Source organism: Lynx rufus, unplaced genomic scaffold (genome assembly GCF_022079265.1).
Source record: "Lynx rufus isolate CCGP_SWC_20201006 ecotype Redwood Valley unplaced genomic scaffold, mLynRuf1.p SCAF_10, whole genome shotgun sequence".
Lineage (NCBI taxonomy): Eukaryota > Metazoa > Chordata > Mammalia > Carnivora > Felidae > Lynx > Lynx rufus.
In genome coordinates, this window is record NW_025814824.1 from 39447829 (window position 1) to 39468729 (window position 20901).

The following is a 20901-nucleotide window of genomic DNA, read 5'->3' on the forward strand; positions in this document are numbered from 1 at the left end:
GTCTGCCCTTCAGAAATACTGCGTGTCCTGTGAGGTCGATTTGTTCACCTACTAGGTCAAAGATACTTGAAGAGCTTGGCTGAGATAAGCCGTTTTGTACCAGGGCAAGTATCTGCAGAAATGATCGGACTTACTTTCCAACTTGCGTGGCTAGGATCCTGCTGTGCTATTCAGCATTTGGGCTATCAGACTGAATGGGCTAATCAAATACAATTCTAGGCCCATAAGCATTGTTCTAAAGTATTCATTATTAAATCATATGCTGTGAGAACAATGGACAGTTTATTTTATTAGGCCATGGCCTGGGGGAAGGGGGTCAGGGGGCTCCTCAAGACGGCCCACCATGTGTCACTAATTCTGAAAGATTTTCCTTTTAGTAATGGATTCCCTCAATGGGACTGGGGGTTGGGGGGGAGGGGTGTAAGAGCAAAAGTAAAACCAGCCTCCATTCACCCACTCGCCCTCAGGGGAAATGAAATCAAATATATATTTGAGGCACCATCCCTTAAAAAATCCCATCAGCCTCTAATGGGCTTAATTCATCCACAGGAACATTAATTTCTGAAAATTCTGCATTTCCCTTCTGCTCCGGTTCTCTGTTTAAAAGGGCAGGTAAAAATGACAACTTAACAAGATTTATTATGGGTTTTTTTTTTTGTTCCTTAAAAATTGAACTTTGATTTTAATCTATAAGTCCAAATACATTTAATACAGCTACCCTCCGTTCAATCCTCTGGATGTATTAAAAAAAAAAAAAAAGATCCAAGTGCACTGCCGTCCTTTCGAAGTAGTGAGTCACAGGTAAATCATGAATGAGACGAATAAATGGGGAAGAGGAGCAGTGGAGAAAGAATACGGGAACACTCCCTCCGGCCGGGACGATGTGTTGTGTAGGAGAAAATACACTCGTGTGTTCAACTCCCAAAGTGCGAAACCTCCACTACGTGGATGTTTCGGCAGATAGTTTTGCCAAATAGGAGGCAGGCTCACTCTCCGCTGTGGATCCAGAACTTCCACGCAAGACCACCACCACCACCACCAAAAAAAAAAAAAAAAAAGAAGAAGAAGAAGAAGAAGAAGAAGAAGAAGAAGGTAAGACAGTTTGTTTTAAGCCAAGTCTGCCTCCAGGAGGAATTTGTTGTGTTCGCTTGTTCTCACTATTTCTGTTGTTAGGAAAACCAGAAATGAGTTCAGCTTGCACCCCAGGTGGGAAGTTAGAGAAGGGGGAATCTGTGTAAGTTGAAGTTTGTCACAGTAGACAGAACAGTTGCTTTGCAGCCCAGGCCCGTCTCGGGGTGTACTGCTTCACAGCTACACTGTAAAGTGTTAAAAATCCTCCCACCCACCCCAGAATATATATATATGTATATTAAAAAAAATCCCCTGTCCATCTCTCAGTACACCAAGGACCTCATCACACTGCAAAAATAGCAGTACCCACTTTGGTCAATTAAAACAAACAAACAAACAAAAAAAAAAGCATACATTATTTTTTTTTTCAATCTGCGTACTTACCTAGAATAACCAATACAGCTAAAAGCACTACGTACATAGGCAAAACTTGGTATTGCATAATTCGTATAAATTTGAAACCCCTCCCCCCCCAATATTAATTGGAAGATGAAAAACATGAAAGGTTAATAGAAAAAACACCAAAATACTGAAAATATTGCTGGTCGATTACAATTTTTAAGCGGCAACTATACACAGCCATGATATGCTTTATAAATGTGAGATAAAGGTATAACTGTCTAAAAAATCCATGATGTCACACATTTTTCTTCGTCTGGAGTACAAAATATTTTGTCATAAAAATGGTAAAGATTTAAAATGATAATAAATGCAGCAAAACAAGTGTAGTGATGTCACTTTTTTGTTTTTTTTGTGTTTTTTGTTTTTTTTTGTTTTTAGATTTCAAGGCAAGGCACGTAATGTGGACATTATATCTTCGTGCAAATTAGGATTACTGGAAAGAGTATTTTTAATTAAAATTTTCAGAGACATAGAGGCAAAATGTGTCTGCCCATGCACACTACAGATCTGTCAATACAAGAAATTTGTTGAACAAGGCTAATGTCTGAAAGCACCATGCAAGTTTTCAGCACCCTGATTCTATTTGTTTTCTCAAGAGTGCGTTTTTATATCCTACACCCTGGCGTTCCCAGTTTGTAAACTGTAAGCTTTACCCTTGTGGCATGGATTTGCCTGCCTCTTTGTCTCTATAATGAAGATTTTATAGAACCTTTTGTACGTACACCCTATGGGTTCTTGATGCAACCAGTAATTTTAAATAAATAAATTCTACCTCCAAGGAGGCTGCAGCTAAACCAACATAAGTGCTGTGTTTTCATTAATTTTTTTTTCTCAAGCACATGATTTGTCTTGATTTAATGCCTTTTTAATGCCCTCAACAACTGAGGGGAAAATAAATTCGTTCAAAATTATTTTAAATTCTTTTTAATCCCCTCAATTTAGAGTCCAAGGGCTGAAGGACTTATAATCATGATTCCCCTTTAGATATAAATTTATAAATTGCACTTGCCTCTGTTAAGTGTTTTGTGGGGAAAATATTATATTAATTTTTACTGTTGCATGCAGAGATAACACTTCACCTACATCGAGGCATTTCTTCCATAGAGCCTTTGTGTTCAAACTGTTTTTTTTTTCCTTTTTTCTTTTTTTCTTTTTTTTTCTTTTCTTTCTTTTTTCTTTTTTTTTTCTTTTTTTTTTTCAGGTTTCAAACTGGGTTACACACTGGAAAAGGCTGGGTTAAGGGCCAAAATTTAATAAATCTGTACTGATAACTAAAGGCTACAGAGATTTTATATATATTTTTTTTTAACTTTTAGAAATCAGAGTGCTTATAAAATGGCTGGCTCATGGCTCCGTCACCCAGCACCTCTGATGTCGCCTCCTAGCCTTTGTCGGTGAGACAACCAGGAACAGTGATTCCATGCGTAAACAACAAGAATACTAAACCAATAAAACTAGCTTATCATGCACATATTAAGGCATCTAGAAAGTCAGTTAAAATATATTGTCATAGAGACAGAACATCTATTTCCCAGCGGACTTCATGTAACAAAGGCTACGTTGCAGGGGCTGTGATCTACCATCAGTGAAATATCATCGACCCTTTTTTTTTTTTATGTCATTACAGTTTCAACCTTAAGGGAATTAGTGATTGTAAGTGCCGTAATTGCTGGTCTATTATCTTCTTTCTTCAGTTTCTTTCCTTTCTCCCTTTTTGTTTGTTGTGTTTAAGTTTTGTCCAGTCTTCCTCTTTTCCTTTTTTTTTTTTTAATTTTTTAAACTACTGGTGTATTTCATTTTCCCTCAGTTGCTCGTTTCTGCTTGAAGGAAAGGTTCTCCGATTATGTTCAAACCGTAATTTTGGACATTTGCCGGTAGGATGGGTGTCCTATTTGATACTTGGAAAGGAACCAAGCTAGCCCAGGTACCAGGACTGTTGACAGGAGAGGAGCAGGAGGGAGGGAAGAGAAAAAGAGAAAACACAACGTTAAAATCTACGGCAATATTAGAAATATAAATTCCACAGGCATCAAATTACTACTATAACTTTTTTCCATATTACAGTTTAATATGAGATAAGTGTGCCAAGTTGTAAATATTATAGGTATATACCCTGCATGGTCTATTTCTTTCATGGAAGGTTACACTAATTTCTTTTAAGATTTTATTTTATTTTTTTTACATAATCTCTACACCCAACATGGGGCTCGAACCCACAACCCCGAGATCAAGACTCGCACGCACCAACGACTGAGCCGGCCAGGTGCAACCCCACGGTGAGACTAATGGTGAGGCAGAATAAGCTCAAGCCGGGCTTAACACACGATTCTTGAACTCGGAGCATATTCCTAAAATAGCTGATCTACTTCGATGAAAAAAAAAGAAAGAAAGAAAAAGAGAAAGAGAAAGAAAGCTGCAAATCCACAATGGTGACCCAAGGGTTTGCCAACTTTGCTCTGATCCTGCTTTATTTTCAGTTCACAAGCAAGTCAATTTTCAGTTTTTTACCTGCTTGCCGACTGAATATCATTGAAAGTTGCAAGGAAGGGTATTTCTTTTTCCTCACAATAAGAAAAAATCTATTTCTTAAGGAGGCCAGGACGTAGTACGTCATTTGAAATGCTGGCACCAGAGGCCTGGGCGCTCAATGTCCCCGCCATCAGTAAGGAAGATTACCACATCCAAGTGGCTCTGAGTCTGAAGAGCTGGAAGGGGTGGGCAGGAGGGGCGCTGGGGGTAGCCAGCAGATGAGGTCCTTGTCCCCCTCCAACCAACTCTCATTTCATCTATGTTGGATTTCGGGCTAGTTAAAGAAGCTTGAAGAAGAGCTCTCGAATTACTACCGACATAATCTTTCATCAAGAGAGTATCATATGGAGGAAGATAAAACCTGAGATCTACTTATCACAAAACAACACCACGCACTGTACATTTGGGGGGTATACCTAATCAGACAACCGTTTGTTTCAACACTCATCTCAGAATGAATGGCAGCTAATTCACAGCTGCATAAATAACCAAGAAAACATCAAACTGACGGTTGCATACCCTGTTTTGTCAGGGTCTGACCTGGAGACTTTGTTTTGAGGTTTTCAATTAAATTGAATATTTTTTTTAATGTTTCTTTATTTTTGAGAGAGAAAGAGACAGAATGCGAGCAAGGGAGGGGCAGGGAGAGAGGGAGACACAGAATCCGAAGCAGGCTCCAGGCTCCGAGCTGTCAGCACAGAGCCGAACGCGGGACTCGAGCTCACAAACTGCGAGATCATGACCTGAGCCGAAGTCAGACGCACAACTAACTGAGCCACCCAGGCTCCCCTAAACTCAATTCAATAGCCTTTACTTTTGAAACCATGAGGTGAGATGGATACGACTATTGTAGCTCTCAACCCTCATTTTTTCACATTCGAATACCAAAGGAACAAAAACCTCTATGGGATATTAACTTGAAGGAACAATTTTGTGACGCACGCGCACACACACACACAAATGCTTGGATTAAAAAAAAGAACCTGATACGTATAACTTCTTTCACTCTGGTGATACCTCTATACACAATGCGTCTTACTGGTACATGCGGAGGTGCATACTTTGGATTTGATATTTCAACAGAAAACATTTCACAATGACCTTTTATGCCCAAGAGATTTTATAATTAGATGATGGGCTTTATCATAGCCAAGTCCTTCTCCTCTTTCTGCTCTCCATTTGATATAACACGAGCACATGGTAGATGATCAATAAAGTTTTGGGATACACAAATCACCCAAGTGTTCCAAATCACACCCAACTCTGTATTTTTTAAAAGCGTGGCTTGTAAGCATCACATACTTGCACGACTACATTGTGATTTGGCCCCCTACAAAAAGAGAATAGGCATCTCTAAACTTAAAATGAGAGACGTTTAGTATTAACAAAAATTAACTCTTGGGGAATCATCAAATAAGAATTCAAAGGAGGAATAATTCAAACTAAAAAGATACGTCCTCATGATCTGATGGAAAGTCATAATTTGAAAGAATGAGAATACTTGGTATCGAAACCTTTTCCAAGAGACTTAATTATTTTCACATATTTCTCTCTTCCCACACACATCTTCCATTTCTGTGTTTTGCAAGATTGATTGGGAGAGAATGTTATATGATACATCATGAAAGCTATTTTCCCCTCAACTGTACTTTCACTGCACTTTGTTACACAGTAAAATTATAGCATTTATTACTTCATATCATAATTACCTGTATCTGTGATAATCTTATTGACTGAAAGGTAAGCTCCATAAAGAAAATAACTTTGTCTTATTAATCCTTGTAGAGTCTGGCTATCGCTGATGCTAATTATTTCTTAGCAAATAAAATAAATTACAAAAACATATATCCATTAGTTTGAGCCCAACATGGGAAGCGTGTATGAAAAACAAAAAGACTTAACTGAAATCGATAAAATCCTTGACAGTAAAAGACAATGTCAACAAGCAAATCACTTCGCAAAATTGAGTCCCAAGTTAAATGGGCTCTAGAAAGTCATTTAGAGATTGAGAGATTGCATTCTTTAGAAATACAAAGTATATTTTAATGACTGAAAATAGATGTGACTCCTTACATAGAGAACTGGGTCTCACTAATGGCAGGAAGGACAAGAATTCAGGGTTTATTTTGCAAGAGCTTTCTTATGAGGTTCTAAAAACAGACACGGATTATTCTTTGGAAAACGCTCAATAAAAACAAACTGACGTTAGTGACTAACAGGACTCTAGCTGCAGAATATCTAACAAATTCAATTTAGATGTTTACTTCAATCTTTCAAACCTCCCATCCTACATTATGACCATGTCAAAATTGCAGCGTGCAATATATTTGTCAATACTGTTTATGAACCTTTGGGGGAAAATAAATCTCAAACATTAACACTATGCAGACCTCATATATGAGTTTTACAAGTCTCCTATTGCCAATTTATAGGTGAGGTTCAAAACTACAAGGCACAGACATTTCTTAGAGCTTTTTGGTAGTCCTATTGGGAAAAAAGTCTGTTAAGACAAATTCAAAGATTATGATAACAATGTAAAAAAAACGTTTAATCAAACAAGATGATCTGGATCATTTCAGCTCAAAAAGAGAATGTCTCAAATTGCACAGTTTTTCAGGTAAAATGTCAATAGTGCTGTTTACATATCTAACTCCTTCTTGTATAAATCCATGCTAATGGTCACCAGTATGGATAAAATAAACACACATATTCATAGGTATCTCCATATATAAGCTCATTATATGTAAAGTGCTTAATAGTTTTAATCCATAGTGGAGTGAGAATTATCTTATGTCTAATCCAATAATCTGTGCCTCTATGTATTAAGAGATGTGCGAACATAATTGAAAGACCTCAAAATAGTCAAGGTCAAATTAAGCTACTTCAGCCAATAGATAGATCTTCAAACACGCATAGACTTTGTTTTCATTCCATTTTCCATTGCCGAATCACCTTTTCTTCAGGCAAACAGAAGATAAGCGTAACTAAAAGCTGAAAACACATCTTAGGAAAATATATAAAGGCCATACCATTAAAAACGGAAAAGAATATAAAGTACTTTAAAAAACCAAATGTCCATCGACGGATGAATGGATAAAGAAGATGTGGTGTGTGTGTGTGTGTATATATACACACACACACACACACACACACACACAACGGAGTACTACTCGGCAATCAAAAAGAAGGAAATCTTGCCATTTGCAACTACGTAGATGGAACTAAAGGGTATTATGCTAAGCGAAATTAGTCAGTGAGAGAAAGGCAAATATCATATGACTTCACTCATATGAGGACTTTAAGACACAAAACAGATGAACCTAAGGGAAGGGAAGCAAAAATAATATAAAAACAGGGAGGGGGACAAAACAGAAGAGACTCTTAAATACGGAGAATAAACAGAGGGTTACTGGAGGGCTGTGGGAGGGGGGATGGGTTAATGGGTAAGGGGCATTAAGGAATATACTCCTGAAATCATCGTTGCGCTATGCTAACTAACCTGGATGTAAATTAAAAAATAAAATTAAATTAAAAAAATAAAAGAAAAAAAGTAAAAAAGCAGGCACAAAAAAAGCAAAAAAGATACTTTGTACCTTAACACAAAGGAAAATTCACCCTAATGACTTCTACTCTATGTATATAATGAGGTACTTCATTATACACAAAACAGGTATATATAAGTTAGATCAAAATTCTAAAAAACGTCTGATGTCATGGATAGTATGTTCACGCATGATGCATGTTCATGCAAACGCATGACGTGGCTGCCTCAAAAAGGGAAGAAGCAAAGAAACAAGTTATTTAGACCTCGAGATGCATTAATGGAAGGTGATAGCCCATTTTATCCTGATCAGACTACTTCTGAAGCGCTGTGTTGCTTCTAGGCATCACTCTTCAAGAGAAACAAACTCTGTGACATTTCTATGATGAAGAAACTCACCAAATCATGTCATCTGAGGAACAGCTGAAGGGAGACAGGGAAGATACAACAGTTGAGTTGGAAAGAAATGTAGATTTGTTCTGTATAGTTCAGGTGGAAAGAATTAGCATAAAGGGAGAAACTTTCAGAAGACAACCATGATGAGGGTCTACTCTGAGTAAGATGCCATTCTGGGTATTCTACATCCACTATCTCACTTAATTTCTTCAGTGAACTCTTGAAATTGCCATTGTCCCATTTCACAGATGAGAAAATTGAGGTTTAACTTGCCCTGAGTTACTCACCTAGACCTCGGATGTGAATCAGTTCTGATTCCCATGGCCATTTCACTATATTATACTGTTGCCCTGGGAGGTCAGACATTGACCCTAAATTAGACAGAACTTTTGAACAGAGTTTCCTCAAGACAATATTTGCTTCAGGAGACAGTGAATTTCCCGTGCCCCACACAGCTAGATCACAACCTAAGAAATGGTGCAGCGGACTTGTGCACGGAATATGTGCTTGGTCTGGGTGATCAAGCAACTCTGAAACTCAATATATATCCTCTGAAAACAAATCCAGTTGAAGTTGTATTACAGTGACCTTATGGTGAGGATTATGGGGGTAAGAAGATACCCATTTCTTCCTTTTAAAAATGATACACTATTTATATATTTCATATCCTTGGATAAATTGGATAAAGGAGTTGGCCTTTGTATGTACAAGTAGTAAATAGACTCTATGCCATTCAATGAAAGAAAGAGAGAAAACTGCTCTGGGCAAATCAACATTGGATGGTTGTGCTGTCTAAAATTATGCAAGACTGTGTCTTCTCGGCCAGAAAGAATTGGGCCCTTGGCTTTTACCTCAGCAACCACCCAAGAACCATGGAGTGCCAAGTAAACATATATGGAGTAATAAGTTGAGTAAGGAACCAAACAAAGGCAAAGGCTTCACTTCAACTATGGCTTGAAATAAGAGCTATCAGAATGGCAAACTTCATTTATTACTAGTCTGTGTTTATCTGATAGTGAGTTGGGTAACCCATTTGGCAAGCATTTTATAAAATGTGAAAATATCCAGCACCCTAATACTTTGTAGGGGAATAATGACATTGCCCATTCAGAGTTCACACGCTGATTTAATCCTAAGACTGCTATATTTCCTTCAAAGATAGTGAGTATGCTTCTTTTTCAAGAAGCATAAAAAATATAAGAATGAAGCACAAAGGATTTTATATATTCAGGAATACCTCAACTCTCCTAGGAGCTACATTACTTATAGATAGAAATGAAAATAAGCAATGGTGCAAAAAGCACAGAAAGTAAATAAAATAACTACCTTAATTTAAAAGAAGGATTTGCCTTTAATTCCTTTGCACCTGTTTTAGGTATCTCCAAAAAGAAAAGATTTTTACTTCCGTAGCTAAACATTCCCAATTTCATCGCTGCAATAATTAACACGTCTGTACTGGGATCTCTCTCCCAAAATGCACAACAATTTCCCCTGGCAACGGCTAAAATCTACCTGGAAAGACCAATCACGGGCCAGTTAATTAAGTATTCATTAAGTTAGAAAAGCCGTGCTATCCCGAATTGTGCAGGAACGCGTTTGGATTGGCTGCTCACTTCAACATGATGCAAATGTTATGGATGGTGTCTTAGGAAAACATGCTAGGTCACACCAGTTGAAGGAATATATGGGTAGTATTTAAGAACCTATACATATAAGAATTATTATATGTCATTACATAGTAAGAATGTATTTATAAACTCATTAAGGTATTAGGACCAAAAAATGGTACTTAGTAAATACACTGGTTGCTAGTACTTACATGGTGTGCATTTTTTGCCAGGCACTGTTCTATGAATTTTCAATCCTCACAATAAATCGATGAGAAAAGTACCAGTTTAATTCTGATTTGACTGATGAGGGCACCGGAGCTAGGAAGTTATGTGCCTTGCCCAAGTCATGCTGCTGTTAAGTTACAGAAGCCAGGATTTGAACTCCAGCAGTGTGGTCCTAAGGTCTACAGTCTCACCCATTACACTTTACCTCACTTCCCTCTTCTGGAAACAAACTTTACTTTTATCAACTGGGCAAGAACTTATATTACCCCTAAATTATATAAGAGATTCTATGAATTAAGGTCCATATCATTTAGAACACTGAAATTCCCAGGGAAGGATGGCTCTTGAGTCCAAATTTTAACACAAATCACTGTATTTGATTTATCCAATTCCAGATGCTTTTCAGCTGAATACAGTATTTGCCGTTGTTCCTCTATGTGCAGATGTGGCTCGATGTCTAACTTGCTTGTTGAGTTCCACCTCAGATGAGGCTAAACTAGAAGTAAAATATACAAAGTGCTTTACACAGGTCTTGGGTTCCTTCGATTTATGTCCCCCGTTTTTAAGGATCATTATTGCTATCCGAATGATCCTATTTGCATGCAAGATGATTTCTAATGATTATTACTATTTGTAATAATCTGTATCAGAAAGCTCCCTGGCCGGCTCTTACCTGAACTGCAAAGTACTCTTGTGGGCTCTCTGGGAAACACCAAATATCATAAACTGCAGGTGGCTCATGGAATTATTCTAACTGCAAGCAATAGCACTTCATAGTAATGAAAAAGAAACGTATTTGTTTCTTAACTAAGTAGGTAAATAGCCTTCTTTATGGCTACTCTTTGGGGACCAACGATTTTGGAAATAACATATCAAAACGGTAGGCCATCAAAGCTCATTAATTTATATTCAATTGTTTCAGATGTGTTTTGTTATTGGAGCACGCTGGATTGAATGCTAACTTTGCCATGCGTGGGTATCAGCATTTTCTAAGTAAAATAATGGCTTATGCCAGTGAAATAGTTTATCTAATGAAGAGCACAGGGCGACTAAATAAACAGGGCACATTACTGCAGCTAAATATGAAATGTGGTCGTTATAATTACTAGACTCTTTTAGCAAAAAGCTTTTACAAAATCCTAGAAGAGCCTTCAACAAGGCAATCTATATCCTTAAAAATAATAAAAACTTATTTCCTTAAAATGTGTACTTCAGACATAAGGAAAATACAGGTCCCCTAAATAGGCCGAATTAAGTTGATTTTTAAAAAAAAATTACGTTTGAGATTTTTCATGTCTTAGAACTGAAAATGAAAGATAGAGAATTCCCACAAAGGTGGCTAACTGTAAATAAATCGCAGTACACGCATGCACACATCCGTAACGTTTTATGTGGCTGTGGGAGGTTTCAGCCAATTAAAAAATCTAGCATGATCAGGCTCCCAGTGGTTATTTGAGCTCCTCCCACAGACCTTACCACAGCAGAGAACCCGACATGTGGATTTCCATCCTTTCTCTGGTCTGTATTCCTCTCTATCCCTGGGTTCCTTTCAATGCTATTGTTACCAGTGCGCCTGCTCCCCTGATTAGCATATGTGAGTCTCCAACAGCAGACAAAATTCTCTGCAAAAATAACGCTCCCAAATAGTGCCTTTCACTAGAGAAAATCACCCAAGGCATACTAAATTAAAAAGAAATGTTAAGTTTTACACAAGAGCAAAAGCCTGTTCTTTCCCAAGGGACTTTCATGTAAAAGCAAAAATCAGTGTAACTTGTGTAATTTCACCTCTAAATAACAGAATTTCTTTGGATCAGAATTCTGAACCATAAAACCACAACCGATTAAGGAACTGAACACATTTTTTATATTATGCCTGCTAATATATGTGCAGAGAGAATCACACGTGCAAAAACAAAACAACAACAACAACAACAACAACAACAACAATCTTCCTTCATGTAAAACAGAAATTAAGAAAGGAGGGAGTCACGGTCACTTTCTGCAAATTTCCAAATCTTCAAAATTTGTGGTCTTCGATTTCTGGGACTTAAACAGGCTTTTGCCTTTTCTTTTCTCGTATGTTTAGTAGTATATTTACTCATTCATATGCTTTGTTATCTAAGTAAATATGACTAAAAAAATTCACGATATACCCACTAACAGCACTCGCAAACACGAAAACCAAAAGGTCAGCTCCTAAAAGGGGTGTTGGCGGCCGGAGGAGCTGACTCCTGACGGAAGTAATGCATATGTAAATCTGGCACTTTCCCTAAAACATCTTCAAATAAAGGAGGTGTTCAAATGTCCTTCTTTCGTTGCAAAGGGTTAAGCGGCAAGGTTTACGTTTGGGAATTTTCTGAATCACGCTCCGCCCTCTCCCGTAGTGCAGCCAAAAATCATCTGACAGGAAACATAAGATTAAGTTTGTCCTACCTAAGCGAACAAAGAGTGCTCTGAACAGGCCACCGGTTTACTGCAGAGCGGGAACTTTTCTAATCCTGCTGGAATCCGCAGTGCTGCTCAGAAAATATCACGGAAAAAGTTGTTTTCTTTCCTCTAACATCTTGTCTCTGGATCATCTCATTTTGGTCACACTGCAGATCCCGCTGCTTCTCCCATAAAGGTTAACTTAAAGCTCCAAACATAATCATGTGGAAAATGGACATTATTGATTCCTATGGTCCATTGTTCCCCTCTCCTAAGTCCCTGAAGTTCAAGTTCAATCTGGAATTACATCATGTCTGGTTTCTCCTGGTTACCAGACGGCTTGAGACGTGACCACAGCTACAGAAAAAACAAACAGCCTTCTTCACGCTTCGGCTCCCCTATCGATTCAAACGTAAACTTTTTTCTTTCTCTCAAGTATGCTTCAAGTATGGAGCATGGTTAATTTAGAGATTAAGTTCCAAATTAGATTATCTAATGGCATCTTAATGGATTGCTGACCCATTTCCTGTGGGATGGCAGCATGCAAGTCTGGCTGGAATACAATTAATTTCTTAGGAAGTGTTCTGAAGAGTTTCCTAGATAAAGAGGAAATGTTGTGTTGTGCAAATCTTTCTTTATAAACGGAGAAAGTTAGGCAAAACTACTGCGAACCCCAATGTATTTTCCAACAGCCAGATCACGGATACTGTGTGTGTGTGTGTGTGTGTGTGTGTGTGTGTGTGTGAACACTGGATCCAGGGAGTGTTTAAGGACGGTAACATTTTTTATTTCAGACATAACAGGTGCAAATAATTTTTGATGAGAATGGAGCGATTCTTTTAAAACGAGTATTCAAATACGAAGAACAACACTAGCTAGCAGCTCCAGTACCAAACGGTGAGCATGTGCATTTTTGGCTTTTGCAATCCTCCTCCTTGAACCAAAGATCCTTCCATGCATCTACCTGATCAGCACTTCTATCATAGTCCCAGAGTGGTGCTAGGGGCCCAGAATGGTGTGTAAAAAGTTGAACATTTTGAACACACTTTAGAGCTGACAGCTGAAAAGGAAATTCAGCACTCTGAGAATAAAGCTCCCCCCAGGAACTCCAGGAACAACCCAGCTGTTGTGCCGTAGTTATGTGTCAAGATAACAAACTGAAAGCAGGAAATGCTAACCTAGTGAATTTGTAGGGATGGTCTAAGTGTAATGTTGAAATAAGAGTTAACTCTTAATACTACCTGCGGACAGGAAACTCCAGGAAACACGCTGTGTTTCCTCATCATACATGTGCCGCATGTGTAGGTGTGTGCGCACACACACGCACATGAATGTGTGTATGCACACATGTGTGATCCACACGTGTACGTGCATACACACACACACATACATTACACACAAACATATGGTTTGCAACCCAATACTGAAGATTATTTCTGTTCCTGTATCACTGAGGACATATATTTTGCAAAGACCATCTTATGGGCAAAGCAAGGGAGGTGGTAAATGGTTGAGGACAGTGTTATGCAAATAGGATTCTATGTATGAAGTGAATGCTCCTACCCCTTCCTTTTGCCCCCCTCCCCTCTCCTGACCAACCAGATCCAAATAATCTTTACTGGCTGCCAAATTTCTCCTGGGAAATCAAGCAACTCCCTAGAATTGCAGTAATAAACGACAATTTCTTACCAAAACATGTGTAAAGTAACTACAGAATGAAGTATTCAACTCACAGAAAGGAGCTGCTAACACATGTAACATGGAAAAGAGCTGATAAAAGTCTCTTTGGTGCCATTCAATTATGGCATCAGCAGAGACACAAAAATCCTTCCAATTATTTCAGTGAAATCTTCATTTATTCATTATTTCAGAGGCTGAGCAAATGGTTTGTGTAAACATATCCTTCAGTAACACGCGCATGTTTATTTTAGCCATCTGAAGGCTTCTTCTATGTTTATATAAGCCATCAGACACATACAGCCACTCACTTGTGGCTTTGCTTCTCTTGAAAGGGGTGAAGGGAAAGAAGAGGGAATGAAACAATAAATCCAGTTTCTCTTTTGCATAAAGCACTCCCTCCAATGTTTTAAAATAACTTCTGTTTATATTATTCTTGGATTGTCCTTCAGCTTTCTTTTTCATTCAATTACATTGCTCTTTCATACTTGATAGTACAAGGCATGCTCTGGCTATAGTCTCAAGAAAGCAAGCCAGTTAGGGAGTTAACTGCTGTATTTGTTTATACCCACACAACTCACATACGCAACAGTGTCATTTGTCCACATCGGAGGACAAAGCACAGACACGACAGTACTCTTATGAACAGCTTAAGCAACTCCTCACCTATTACCCTCCCAAGAGCTGAGCCCCTCCTGACTCAAGAAATGAGTCCTTCACCAACAAACTTCACTCTGGGTTAACTGCAGTACCTGACCTTTGGGTTAGACAGAAAAATTCACATTTTCAAGGTGCAAGCAACACACACACACACACACACACACACACACACACACACACTTCACAAAATGCTAAGGTCAACACAACAAAACACCTTCAGGGTAGCAACCTAATAAGTCTGTGAAAACTTTCCGATTGAGTCGCTTTGGTTCCTAAGGGAATGTTTATACATGGGGTTGGGGGCAGGACAAGGAGGGAGGAGGATAGGGGAAATCTTCCAGCTTGGATTACACGTGCAGGGCTCTCGGGCTCTCGCCTCACTGCCATTTTCAGTCGTGCAAAAGGAGCTGCCTTTGACATGGAAACACCTCCAGGGGAGGATTCATGTAAAGCAGAAAAGGAGGCCACTGTGGAGGAGTGGTGGGACCAAGAAAGTAATGGCGACAAACAACAATCACAACAAAATAAAACAAAGCAAAGGCCAAACACAAAGCAAAACCAAAACACCTTCTTTCCTTTGTCCTTTTCTAGTATAGAGTCTCAGGGATCGCCTTGTGTTAAAACCAAAAATCAACAGCCACAGCAAAAATAACCTGATATTTTCTTTATGCCATTATGACAAAGGCAAATTATTTAATTCTCTGGTTGAACTGCTCTACATTCCTCAAATATTTTCTATTTAATCAGATCATTTTAAAGTTGTAGCAGTGCCTCGATGAGTTTAGATGTCTGTCATCCCCTTAAAAGTAGTAGTAATATTGCAGAAGTTTCTGATTTCTTTTTTCGACATCCTTTCTAAAAAATTTTTTTCATAAATGACCACGGAGTACAAACTATAAACCATGAATGAATTAAGAACGTGTTGTGCCACAGACATGGCTTATCTGTATTATCAAATATGGACTCTACTTAAGCCTATTTAAAAAAAGAAGAAACTACAACAGAGCAAAGCAAATTGCTGTCTTATTTGAGTATATTTATTGTAAACTGTATAATACTTAGATTCTAAGAACTGTGAGCACCTGAATCAGTCACACAGCCTTTGGGACAGCATACCATAGAGATTCAATAAACACCTGTTGAATGTACGAACGTGATGCCTGCCATTATCAATTATGGGCTTTCTGAATCACGATAAAAAGGGAACAAGCCAAAAGCTACCTTTTTAAAGCTCTTTGAAGGATTAAAGCCAGTCTATATATCATTATCAATTAACCAAAAAAAAATATTATCTTTGAGGGGGGAAGAAAAAAATCTTAACAAAATGAATTCTAAATTTCTTTCTGACTTCTTATAACTTGAAGCTGATTACCACACCAATTTTGCAACAAGAAGGGGTTCTGTAACATGAACAATGGTCTCCTAAGCTGGGTTTAGTCATCGTATTAATCCACTCTGATACATAGGGTGATTCATTGTCCACTCACCTTTTCCTTTTCTGGGATGTCAAGTTTTGATTCAAAACATTACTAGGAACCCGGTGCAGTTATATGTCAAATAACCAATAACTGATACCTTTATTTGGCTTTCATGTACTTTATAAAGGTACTATCCTATTTTAGATAAGTAAATGTCAATCAGTAATCATAGATTTAGAGGTTCACACAGGTATAGCCACATTTAAAAACACGAGTACACTCCATCTGACTTGCAATTCTTATAAATACGGCAACATTTGTACACAGACATGGTTTTTATGCTCACTGACATGGAGAACATGGACTATGAGAAAGTTATTTAATAAAATTAAATCCAAACATGGTGTTATCAAATCCGATTAAATTAATTTAAAACCAATTAAGACTATTTAAATAAGACATTTTCATGGGATTTAATTCATATTCTTTTTAAGACTATTTAAACAATATGTTCTCCTTGTGCTTAATTTCTTTTTTATAAGTATATATTGTATTTTTTTTTCCAAATGAAGGGATTATATAAGCTTCTTGGGGAAAAAAAATGAAAATATGTAAAAATGAATACCTTCTAAAGTGGATGTGTACCAATCTTTAAGAAGAGGAAAAGTCATATCGTATTCATTTTAGAAAATGCATTAATAAAAACTCATGAAGTTTTAAAAACCGAATCCAACTAGCTGTCTCGGTTTTCACCAGAGGAAAAGTGGACATTCTGTTAATTCCATTCTTTTAGATTCTCCTTTTCAGCAGCTTCTATCACGTGAAATGGAGTTCGGCAGTCCACTTATAGCTGATTTTTGAGTATGTACTTTTACGATACAGCATCAGACTCATAGCAGTGTTGGAAAATTATGTTGGCTCTGCATTTGGTGAACTCCTTATGGGATTCCCTCATGCTCTTCTAGGAATTTTTATCTCTTATTGCACATGATTATACCATGAATTTTAATTATTTAATTTGCCAATTTGACACAATTCATTCTTTATTAACATAATACATAAGAAGCTGACTCAGCACTACCTTCCAAAAGCAATACACGAGATAGTATCAAAACTAGTTTTGAAGATGAAACTAGTTTTAGGATCGTTTCCTCAGCCAACCAAACAAATTCAGTTCTCAACGATTCATATCAATGAACAGAGGTTAAAAACTTCATTTAAACCAAATTCCTTCTTTAGCTGTTGATTTCAACAATCGTCTGACTCCAACATTAACGAACGCCGCTGATAACAGTGAAGTCAACTAATTTGGAAATTTTCTTCTAGCTTTTCCCCTCCAACAGGGGAATAACTGAATAGTAAAATGGTTTAAAGTTAGCAGTAGAGGAAAGAGCTGAAATGAGAAGAACCCATAATGTGAAAAACCCAATGCTTTATTAGACCTCAAATAGCTGAGAAATCTTCCCTGAAACTATGATTTCATTTTTTTTAGGTCCTGAAATGTGAAGTGTCAAATCTTCTCCCCGCCCCCTCCCCAAATTATAAATTGTTGAAAACATTTGACAGCAGTTGGAAATTCCAATGATCAGCGAGCAGATGCTATAGTCCCAAATTAATTTGAAGTTGCATTGACAAAAGAAATACAGGAGGACAGTGGGGAAAGAGCGGTGGGATAGCCCAGACAACTACATGTTTAACATATATTTTCTGTAAAGCTGGTTAAAAACAAACACTATAGCTCATGTAACTTTTAGGTGTAAGTGTAGGGTTGGAAATAATTAAAATGTTACCTTTGCCAAGTAATTCCCAATGTATCCTCACTGGTACTGGGGTATAAATGCCTGCCGTTTTGATTCATGGTCCAGTCACAAATCCTCAGCTGTCAATTGAAACCTAGCAGTCAGATATGGATCGAGCAGTTCTACAGTTTTTAGTATTTAAATGAATACATGCAAACCAGTACTGTACATGGCATTAACCTTACTTTCCCAAGAGGCAGCTTAAAGGAAAACAAAAACAAAAACAAAAACAAAAGCAAAAGAAAACCTTACTCTGCAAAGCAAAATTCCTAGACACTCTTTTTAGAAAACTCTACTGCAATAGGCCACTCTATTAATTAAAGCATACAAGAGAAACGATGCTTAGAACATAACAATTAGCCATTATTAGAGTACAAATTGAGCTGAAATAAAAGCAAACGTTAATATTCAATAGAGAGATATATTTTAGGAAGAAAACAAAAAAAAAAGCTTTTTTTATGCAACATACCAAATAATCCGCACTGAGTAAAATAATCAATAATTTTAAGCATGCAGTTTGCAAAACACAGAAGACATGCAGTTTAGAGGAGTAAAGGTCCCACCTTGTACATTCTCCCTAGCTTATGTTTAGAAGCATCAAGGTATTCCCTTCTAGATGTTTCCTAATTTTGCTGCAGTCAAAGTGGCACTGTTTAGAAGGAGTTGATGAGGATTTCTACTTTGATTTTAAACTCAGAGTAATGGCATTTAAAATACTTTACCACATCTGAATAGAGCCAGGAATGCACTGAGTACAAGCTGAAACAAATTCTTCCCAGATCTTGGAATCATCAGCTCTGCCCTTCGGAAGAGGGTTCGAGTAACCCTATCCAGCTCTGTTTGGTTCACAGCTGCCCTACGGTGCTAGCAGATTTATTGAAAAGATATATTGCTTATTTGTATGCCTATGAAAGTAAACTTATCTGGCTTTGGCCGGGGGGGAACCCCACTAGAAAATCATGGTTTTTATCGTTAGATAGCCTTGCTGTGAATTAACTGCATCTTGCATTGAAAAGATGTCTTATTCAGAGCAACCCACTGCACCTTGTTTGCTGTGTTTCAGTGAGGATTTCTACAAGGTGATGATTGCAGCCAAAGTGCCTTTAAACTCCTGATAAATTATTGTAATCCTTTCTGATAATGCTATGGCTTAAAAAAATGGCTATTAAGAGCCTTTACTGTTCCTGTTAGACCAATGAGTTTCTACACATTGTGAGTAATAGTGATTCTGGAGTTTTAGAATAATCGTTTTGCACCCTTTTCTACAGATCTATGAGTCTCCAAATATACCATCTAAAATTTCCAAAACACATGTTTTCATTATATTGATATTTTAGGTGAAAGCAATTTTATAAAGAACTGAAAAAATTCCCTTAAGATAAGTAGGTAGGTAGGTCGGTAGATAGATGGCCAGGTAAACAGATTGATAGGATGTGCGGATTCTTCTCACAATGTACTCATAAAGGAGCCATAAACCAGTAAAGAAATTAAATTAGAATGAAAAATATTCTTAAAACGGACCATAATACTTGCATAATAGAGAAAATGTATGCTTGATTAGTCTTAAAACCAAACAGATAACAAACTTTATGGCAAGATTTTTTTTTTAAGTGCTCAACATGAATCATCTAATCAGAAATGCAGTGTGATGGGGCAATCTGTTTTTTTACAGTAACAGTAAGCCTATTGTCTCTTTCAAAATGCATTTTCTTAAAGCAGTACTATGAAAAAGATCTAAAAACAGCTAAAAAAACAAAAAAACCCTTGACTTTGTGTCAAGATTACCTTAGGGACCACTTATTGATTCTACTCTAGTCAGTGAAATTCCTAGTTTTTAGTCAATTAAACATTCTCAAGAATGGAGGAGTATATTCAGGCAGAGCTCATGATAATTCTGCTAACTTCAGGTGAGTTTCTGTGGGGCTCGCAGCTTAGATTGCAGAAATCTTCAGAAAAAGATGCTTTTATGATGCCAGGAGAACCTAAATATTACTCACTGATTAACTGACTTGTCTCACAAACAATGACAGGAACACTGTGTCTCTTTGGAAGGATGTGTTTGTAAACTGCTTACTTTTTTGTTGTTCGCGTTGCTAATGTTTTGTTTATTTGTTTGTTTACCATCCTAACAAATGTCAAGTGGGCTATCTTTGGCCACATTTGTAACACTTAAAATCAATGTATTTGGGGGCTTTTCTTTCCTAAGAGTAGTCCCAAAGGGGTTAAACCTGACCATAGCTATTTACTTTCATCCATACGTAAGATAAATTCAATAGGGTTAATTTTTTTTCAAAACAGAAAATATGATGAAATACATACAAAACAATCACTAGACATAGGAATTAGCAATAATTTAGATGCCAAAAAAATTGGCAGGATATTAATTAGTATTAAATTAATTTCCTCTCGGTTACTGAGAACGAAAAATATAAATTAGATTTATTTAGTTCTTTAGATTGTGGGGTAGCATTATCAACATTTCCAAAAATTTCTGAGGAGACCTGTTTATACATGCTTATGTGTTATAAATTACTTAAAGCAGGTCACTTAAGCAAGACCCTCACTCTTTATGTTTTTTTAATTTATTAATTAACCTTCTTTTGCATAAAGCATCTTTGAATTAATGAACTTCCTGACGAAGTGAAATTTTAATTTTAAAGGTGATGGTGTGGCAGGGGAAACAACTGAATAATTAAACTAGAAATCACTCTTCACTCTTATTCCTAAGAAGATCAATTACTAACACTCTTTGTTTGAGGAAGAGAGTTCTGACTCAGCAAATTTTGAATAGAATCTCGGGGATAAAAAGTTAACACTAGGTGTATTACGCTTCTTTTGGGGGCATGTTAAATGTTCTTAGTATAAGTCACTATTCCCAACAGCAAAAACTCGTTACATTATGTTCTAAATAAATTTAAAATAACAGGGGATAGTGTTATTTGAGGTTGGGGTGATGATTCCTCAATTTCTGTCATGTGAAAGAGTCACTGTTATATAATGTAGCTATCAATTCTCTTTAAATTAAATTTGAAGACTTTAATTTCAAGTAGTACATAGGCTTCAATAACACTGTAATGGTTTTTCCA

At 37.2% G+C, this 20901-nt stretch overlaps 1 protein-coding gene across 7 annotated transcripts in view; it reads right to left on the bottom strand.

The window, feature by feature from the left end:
- Nucleotides 1-3002: 3002 nt before the first annotated feature.
- Nucleotides 3003-20901, bottom strand: part of NFIB (nuclear factor I B) — a 445905-nt gene continuing 428006 nt past the window's right edge. For all 7 annotated transcript variants that reach the window (XM_047098082.1, XM_047098053.1, XM_047098045.1 and 4 more), the window contains 2 exons: nucleotides 17807-17895; nucleotides 3003-3466 (listed from right to left, as the gene is read on the bottom strand). In XM_047098082.1, coding sequence (XP_046954038.1) covers nucleotides 3337-3466; nucleotides 17807-17895 — 219 coding nt within the window. In that variant the 3' untranslated portion in view covers nucleotides 3003-3336. The remainder of the gene's footprint in view (nucleotides 3467-17806; nucleotides 17896-20901) is intronic.